Below are 8,801 nucleotides of genomic sequence, written 5' to 3'. Positions count from 1 at the left end.
GGCATTACCACATCTGTAGTCATTTAGTTTCTCATGGAAGTGTTTAGAAAGGAAGGATGCCCTAAAACCCTTGTCACTGATAATGGGGTACAATTAAAGTCAAGTCAAATGACAGAGTTTTTAGTAGCTATCAGTTACAGCCCTGTATGACCCACAAACTAATGGCCAGGTGGATCATTTTAACCGCTCTCTTAAGGAAAGCACACAGCTTGCCCATTATACACCCAATACTGTGACCGGTGTGGTCCTTTTTTCTTTTTTTTAGCTTAAGGGAAGGCAACCTGTTTCTGATCGGTGTCCAAGGTGGCTTAGAAATAAATTGTCACTGGTTTGTGGTAGAAAAAACATAAACCTCAGCAAAGAGAGTTAGTAACTGTCAACGCAAATCCTGTGTACAATAAGATTGTTGGATCAGGGCCAAACCTGATTATTTCCAAGTGGCAAATACAGTCAGAATTAAAATACCAGGATGCGTTTACAAGAGATGTTCTAATTTTTCGAAGCCTATTAGGATAGTCAAGGTCAACAAGAGTAGTGTGATTACCCAGGATGAGAAGTGCTGGAGTATCGGACTTCTAGCCAAATGTGACCAGTATAGTATTAGGACTCTGAGTGATGTCTTCAGGGCAAATGGTACAAAACTATTCAGTGAGTGATGTGGATCGAGGGAGTAGCCAGAAAAATAAAATGCCCCACTTTGACCCTTAAATAGCAATAAATGAGCGAGTAAAGTGAGGAATCCCAACTTTTCCTTTGAAGTGTCATGGGTGGGAATTGTACCCCTGTGGTACATTTGCAGAATATGATACAAAATGACGACTATTATAGCGTGATTGTAAAGGAAATTGGCCAAAAACTGCACATTAGGCTGGATTGACCTATTTCTCTCACTCATCCTTTCCACCTTCCTTCTTTTCTTATTTCTATCATCTTTTTTTTGTTTTATGTATATTACATTCTTTCTTTCCATTTTTCTTTCCTTCTGTCTATTCTTTTCTTATTTCATCAGACCTTTTTTCTAGCTTTCTATCGTTCTTTATATTCATTTATTCTTATGCTGCTCCTGGCATTGTTTCACAACTTCTTTGCATCTTTTCTTTTTGTATTCCTTCCATTCATTAATTCTTTCTTTCTCTTCTGTCCGTCAATCACCCATCCTTTCGTCTCACATTTCTTCTTTGTTCTTTCGTTATATTTTACTGTTTTCCTTCTTTTTTCCTTCCATTTTTCTTTTTTAGTTCTTTGCTCTTTCCTTTTCTTCTTTCCACCCTTCATTCTTTCTTTTCTTCCTTTTTAGGGCTCGCCTGAGCCAGCGCATGCGCTGCCCTGCGAGGCTTTTTTTAAGGGCTTCTGTAAGGGCTTCCAACGCTCGTGCGTGTGTGTTTTTTTGTGCTCATTTTGCTCAAACGCTATTGGCCTTTGAATGCGTCTTTCTAAGAAAGACAGCATGCAATTGGCCAAAGGTGGGTGCATGTCCCACCTTCTCTGTAAATGTTCACTCCCACGGCCTACAGCTGTCGGGAGCGAGCATTGCCACCATCTGTTGTAGATCAGGTTACTGCTACTTTGTCTGGGGAAGCCTGCCCCGGCTGTCCTCGCAGCAGGCATCTGCAGAACCTGAGACCCCTCTCTCTCATTCACCAGCCCCCCTCTCCCCCACCTCCCTGGCCCCCGGGCTTGTTTAATAAGCACAGCTCTCCTGCCGGGCTTCCCTTCCCTATTCCATCTCAGCCCACAGCAGGAGGCGCGCGCAGCATGTTTCTTTAAATACTGCTTTCCATGTCCATGCCATTTCTTTTTGAAAGTTCAAAATAAACACATATAGTGTATTAAACGTTAGGAACCCGAGCGCCAATAAATAAATAAACCTCATTTTAACGTTCTATATTATAGCACGTGGGTTGGTTTTCATTTTTCTTTATTTGGGAAGTGGACGACTTTCAAGACAAGCACATTTACTTCGCCACCCCCGCAGCCCCTTCCTTCCCTGGGCCAGCCTGGAAGCTGTAGATTTATCTGTGGCAGGGACGCATATTTGGTAAGGAGGGGTTCTGGTTGTGTGTAGAAGGAAGGTTGCTGGTGTGATGGGGGTCCCCGGTGCCCTGCAGCTCGCCTCATAGGTGCTGTTTTGCAAGCTCGGGCTCTCGCTATTGGTCAGCGTCCGGATCAAATGGCTCTGTTTCCTTCTATCCCTCACTGGCAGACAGCCACCCCCCTTCAGCTAAAACCCAATCTCCGATAAAGTACTAATAGCTAAAGCACTTGCCCTATAAAACACAACAAATCATAAAGGCAGCCACGGACCGCTCCGTCCTCCAGATGAGCGCTTTCTCCGTGAACTCTTCCTTCCCGGTGTCTCTGCCTGCTCCTACTGGGCACGAGTCCTTCCTGGGGCAGATCCCCATCTACTCCACCTCGGGTTGTGGGGACCCCCTCAGGCACTTCCCAGCCACCTACGGTGCTGCCGGGGTGCAGGATAAGGGCTTCCCGGCCCCTGCCTACTACCACCAGATGGCCGGCGCAGCCTACAGACAGTCTGCCTGCGAGTACGGGGCGGCCGGCTTCTACCGGGACAAGGAGCCCACCTGCCCGCTGCCCAGCTTGGACGAGCCCCCGCTGCACTTAAAGCCGGACTGCGCCCAGGGCAAGAGCCTCTTCGGGGAGCCAGAGGAGGACAAGGGCCCCACGCCCATCTACCCCTGGATGCAGAGAATGAATTCATGCAACAGTGAGTGTGGTCCCTTGCTCTCTGCCTGCTCACACTGCTCAGGCTGCACCGTGCTCACGCCCTCTGCCTGCTCGGGCTTCTGTCCTCTCTGCTGCCTGCTTCATCCGCCCTTACATGTACTCTGCCTGCTCAGCCCTCTGGCCCCACTGCCTGCTCAGGCGTCTGTGCTCTCCGCTGCCTGCTTCATCCACCCTTACATGTACTCTGCCTGCTCTGCCCTCTGGCCTCTCTGCCTGCTCAGGCTTCTGTCCTCTCTGCTGCCTGCTTCCCCCATCCTTACACGTACTCTGCCTGTTCAGCCCTCTGACCCCTCTGCCTGCTCATGCTTCTGTCCTCTATGCTGCCTGGTATATCCATCCTACTCTTTCTTCCGCGTGGGCTCTTTGCCTACTCAGCCCTCTGGCCCCTCTGCCTGCTCAGTCATCCATGTTCTCTGCTGCCTGCTTCAGCCACCCTGCTCATCCACGTGGGCTCTCTGCCTGCTCATTGCTCTGTCCTCCCCTGCTGCCTATTTCATCCACCCTGTTCATCCGTGTGGGCTATCTGCCTGCTCAGTCCTCTGGCCTCTCTCTCTTTAGTTTTCTGTCCTCTCCGCTGCCTGCTTCATCCACCCTACTCTTCCGCATGCTGCTCAGGCTTCTGTCCTCTCCGTGCAACCAAAGAGAAGTGGGTCGCCTGCTGCACTATGTGTTATTGCAGCACACTCTTTGTGACACTGAGTGGTATTATGTGGAGTGTATTTATGTTGCATGGAGTAGAGTGTAATTCTGTGGCAAGTAATTCTGTGGCACAGTGTTATTATGTGGAGTGTATTTATGTTGTATTGAGTAGAGTGTAATTATGTGGCTTGTAATTATGTGGTACTGAGTGGTATGTGGGGTGCATTTGTTGCATTGAGTAGAGTGTAATTATGTGGTGTGTAACTGTCACACTGAGTGTTATTATGTGGAGTGTATTTATGTTGCATTGAGTAGAGTGTAATTATGTGGCGTTTAATTATGTGGCACAGTGTTATTATGTGGATTGTATTTATGTTTCATTGAATAGAGTAATTATGTGACGTGTAATTATGCGGTACTGAGTGGTATTATGTGGAGTGTATTTATGTAGCACTGAGTAGAGTGTACGGTATGCAAAGAGATCATATTTGGTGAAGTAAGTGCTGATGTAGTCTATAAGGACCTCTGCATTTCAAGTGGATTTCCAATTCGTAGTATTAATCTGCCACTCACAGAGAGGCACCATCAATTTTCTTACACGAAGATCAATGCAACATGTTTGCACCTATACGTCAGCGACATAATTCAGTTTGAGTAGATGAGGTATTTTAAAAAGAAAGCAAATGTGATACATTATGCTCATGTACAGAAGAGTGTCCGTCCACTGCTTGTTTTCTAATAAATTACTGTTTTCCAACCTCCACTCCCGGGTTATTTATGTCCCGCTCCCCCATAACAAAAAAATGATAACAAACAAGCATGAGAACAGGCAGGAAGAAGTTGCGGGCAGTGCAAGTACAAAAAAACTAGAAGACATTTTTTTATGTTAAAATCTTTTTTTAATCAGGTTTAGTTGTATAAAATGTCGTCTTGGTTTGTATAAAGGTAACAAAAATGCTTAACACTTTTTATTATAACTTTTCAACATGATGCACAGCAGCCACAATGCTCTACAACATACCCAAAAGTTCTGGCTAAACACATAACATCCCAAAGGCGAGACCTATTGGCTATGCCAATGCTTGTTTCATATTACACCTTTTTTCTTTGTTCATCTGTACCCTCTTTGCTACATACTTCCTTTTTCCTTCCTTCATTATTTGCATTCTACTTGCTTTCCTTTGTGATGTCTCACTCTATTGGTTTCTTCTTTATTTCTTTGTCATTTTTATAGTTTGTCTTTCCCTCTGTCAACGTTTTAGGCTGCTTTTAGGTATTCTTTTGGTTCCAATCCCACAGTTGTGTTATCATAATTTATTCTTGTGGAATTTATTAGTTTTAACTTCTGACTTGCGATGAACTGCGAGCCAAAGTTAAATGTTAAGAAGGGCCATAAAACAATGTAATCTGTTCCAGTAGCACCCCCACTTTAGCTAGTACAGCGGGTGGTTCACTATGCCCTTGATGTAGATTGTGATTCACGAGACGAAGGGAAGAACAATTTACCTTCTGTCCTACCTGCAGAGAATCTTACCCATGCTCCAGAACAGGTTGTTCTAAATCAAGATTCAACTGACAACGTAATTTCTTCTGAAATTTCAGTTGCCCAACGTGTTACATCATCTTCAAGAATCAGAACTTCATCTGTAATGATGTGCCTGGGTCTATACCTGCTGCAAGGATCACGCTGACGCTGTTTCATGGTGCACTATGTTTATTCTTACAACTCGCGGGAGCGCCGGAGTGGAGCTCTTTCTACCTTGAATTCGGCGCTCTAATGCCTCGGGGAAATGGCCGCCGCCGGACGTTCGGTGACGTCACGCGGCGCGCGTTGCAAACGCTAGACCGCTACACCACATCTCCCCCTTTATAACAACACAAAACTTAACAACCCCTTGGAACATATACAGTCTTACTTGTTGTCCATGCTGAACTCCCCGAACCTCCGGGGCAGTATGATTCTTCTTCCTTGCCGTGTCCACTTACTGCCTTCCCCCACTTTCGGAGTGGTGACAACGCTTCCTGGGCTGGGTGCCCCTTCACTGCTCTCCAGTCCTGCTTCTTCCCACTCTTCTCTCTGTCCTTTCTTGGGTGTCTGCCTCCTGACCACTCGTTTCCTCACTGACTCCGTGTCCTGTTCCTGCCTGGGGACTTCTTTCTTCTCCTCCCTGGGGACTCTCCCGTTCTGCCGCTGGGCTCCTCCTTACGCTGGGTGTTCCGGTGTGGTTTGACACCTCCTTTGTCTTCCTCCCATCCGTAGGCATGCATCTCGCCATGCGGTCTTGTGACCATATCTTCCCATCACTGAGAAGGGCTGATCTTGAATACGGTTCCATCACCTGGAAAGGGGGGGGGTGAACTTACTGTCTCCTTTCTTCTTCTGGATAGGTAGTTTAACTATTACCCATTCCCACTTCTCAAGTGCGACCTCTTTAGTGTTGTGCTTCCTATCGTAGTGTTCCGTGTACACTGTCTGTGCTTTCTCCAAATTCCTGCGCACTACAGCTGGGGACCAATGGCTTTGGACCGTAAGGCGTTTCCAGGCCACGTTGTCCTTCGTGAAGGGCTCTCTTCCCCTCAACACTCGGAACAGACTGTACCCCGTTGTAGTGGGCGTTATCCGATAGGCCCACATCAGCCGCTTCAGCTCCTTTTCCCAGTTGCTTCCTTGGCTGATCGCTGCTTGCACCGACCCCATTATCACCCGGTTGAATCTTTCCGCCGCTCCATTCCCGGCGGGATGGTATATCGGGGTGTGCCGAACTGTGATGCCGTTCCTGTCCATGAAGGTTTCCCACTTGCTTGATGTAAATTGCGGGCCATTGTCACTCAGGATCCCTTTAGGGATTCCTTCCCTTATGAAGACCTCCGTCAGGAATTCTAGGATTGTCTCTGTTTCCGCGTTGTTCGCTACGTGGACTTCCGGCCACTTGGAGTAGCGATCTACAACCACTGTGATGTATTTCTGGATATCATTGGTGTCCGTTATGGGTCCCAGGATGTCGATGGAAATCTCTTCCCATGGGTTTTCCGGACATTCATATCGGCCCACAGGCGGCCTCAACACTTTCTGAGTCTTGTCCGCGTTGCTACACTGCTCGCATGATCTTACGTGGCGTTCCACTGCCATGTCCATTCCCGGCCACCAGTAGTCCTCTTTAGCCCTCCATTTAGTCTTCACTATACCCAGATGGCCCTCATGCGTGATGGCTACAATGCGTTGCCTCAACGAGGACGGAGGGACCACTTTGTTGCCGCGTAGCAGGAACCATGGCTTGTCTCCTACGGACAGTTCTTCCCTTACTTCCCAATACTGTTTCAACTCTTCCTCCAGCAATCTCTTATCCGGCCATCCGTTCGTTACGTACGCTTTTATGGCACTCAATTTCTCGTCCTTTCCATATTCCATCTCCCATTCTTGGGCACTTATTGCTCTTTCGTGATCACCGGTGAATGCTACCGCATAGTCTTCCCATCCGCCTTCGTCCTGGACTTCCGAGGCTTCCTTGGATGCTGCTCTGCTCAGGAAGTCCGCCACTTTGTTCTTGTGCCCTGGTAGGTACTCTACATCGTAGACGTAGTCCAGTAGCCTGAGCGTCATCTTCGCAATTCGTGGAGTGGCATGTTCATGCCCACACGACGTGAGGACCTTCACCAACGGCTTGTGGTCTGTGCGTAGCAGGAACCTACCGCCCAACAGGAATTGTCGGAATCTCTCCATCGCCCACACTGCCGCCAGCATTTCCTTTTCAATGACACTGAATTTGCTCTCATTCGGGGCTAGCGCTCGGGACGCGAAACTAATCGTGGCTATCGCCCCATCTGGGGTCCTTTGCGTTAGTCCTCGGTCGCTGGCGTGGTTAACATGGTTGGAGCGTTTGGGTCGAATCCGTGAATGGGCACTGCCTTGCTGATGTGTCTTTTCACTTCCTCGAATTCTTGTTGATGATCTCCCGTCCACTGGAACATGGATTTGTCTTTGAGGAGCGACCTTAATTGATGGGTCTTGGAAGCGAAGTGTGGTACAAACTTGCTATAAAACTCCGCCATCCCTAGGAAGGTTCGGACATCTTCTTTGTTCGTTGGGGTGGGGGGTTCCTTGATTGCTGCGACGTTGGACGCCTTGGGTTCTATGCCGTGCCGACTTATCTCGTGCCCTAAGTACGTGACTGTGTTCATTCCGAACTTGCATTTGTCCAATTGGGCTGTGAGCCCGTTCTGCCTCAACACAGTCAAGACTTCCGCTAGTTTCTTGTTGTGATCCGCTCTGGAGGTTCCCATCACCAAGATGTCGTCCTGGAAGTATTGGATACCTGTTTTCTTGTGGAACAACCTGTGTATCAACTTTTGAAAGACTGCTGCCGCTGAGGCAAGTCCGAATGGCATCCTCAGGAACTTGTAGCACCCGAACGGCGTAATGAACGACGTCAGGTGGTTGCATGATCCATGTAGGGAGATCTGGTGGTAGGCGGACGTCAAGTCTATAGTGGAGAACCAATGCGCCCCTTGGGTTTTTGCTAACATTTTGTTGATCCTGGGAAGTGGGAACTTGTCCACCACGATGTTCTTGTTCAGTTCCCTTAGATCGACACATAGCCTCACCTTCCCATTGGGTTTCTGCGCTACCACTAAGGGGGCCAACCATTCCGCGTTGTCGATCGCTTCTATCACGCCGTTGTCTTCCAACCTCTGTAGCTCTTCTTGTACTGCAGCCCTTGTTCGGAATGGAATGTTGCGCACTTTGTGGGACACCGGTTGAGCACCCGCTCTGAGCTGGATCTTATGCGTAAACTTCGCCATGCGGCCAATGGAGTCTTTGAACACCTCCGGGAATTCTTCCTTCCATCGTTGGGCGTCGTGATCTGGTCCGTCTTCGGTCATGAGGACTTGCATGTGCCCTCCTGGGTTCAGCTTCATTCCTAAAGCTCCCTGGTCTCTCCAGCCCAATACCGATGGTCCCTTCTCTGCCACATACAGTTTTCCATCACATGTTTGGCCCCTGAACTCGAAGGACAGCGGACAATATCCCACCATGGGTATGGGCTCACCCGTGAACGTTACCGGATGAATGTCAGTGGGTCTCAAGTAATACACCGTGCTTGTTGCGAAATCTTCCTCCCATATCGTCCGTTGTATGATCGTGTAGGGCGATCCTGAGTCCGCTACCATGGTGACTCTTATGCCACCTATCGTCATTTCGCACTTCGGCTTCTTGTCCGCTGAGCTCTCTATTCCCAGTACTTGTTCCTCCACTATCAGGATCTCCTCGTCCTCTTCCTTGTGCTCTTCTTCGTCTTCTTCGCGTGCCCCTTGTGCTACGTACTTCACCTCTTGCCTCGGGGTCTTCCTTCTGCGCACCTTTTCATAGTGGCCTATGAGTCCGCAATAAGCGCGTTTGGCGCCAAATGCCGGGC

At 48.5% G+C, this 8,801-nt stretch overlaps 1 protein-coding gene across 1 annotated transcript; it reads left to right on the top strand.

Moving 5' to 3' along the window:
- Positions 1-2,319: 2,319 nt before the first annotated feature.
- LOC146776311 (homeobox protein Hox-B6-like) lies at positions 2,320-5,078 on the top strand. Its single transcript, XM_085637110.1, has 2 exons — positions 2,320-2,728; positions 4,990-5,078. The coding sequence occupies exons 1-2, from the start codon at positions 2,320-2,322 to the stop codon at positions 5,076-5,078; spliced, it is 498 nt and encodes a 165-aa protein (XP_085493236.1).
- The last annotated feature ends 3,723 nt before the right edge of the window (positions 5,079-8,801 follow it).

This window comes from Triturus cristatus, chromosome 12 (genome assembly GCF_964204655.1).
Source record: "Triturus cristatus chromosome 12, aTriCri1.1, whole genome shotgun sequence".
Lineage (NCBI taxonomy): Eukaryota > Metazoa > Chordata > Amphibia > Caudata > Salamandridae > Triturus > Triturus cristatus.
Note: the sequence above shows the minus strand (reverse complement) of the source record. Positions and strands in the feature narration are given on the sequence as shown.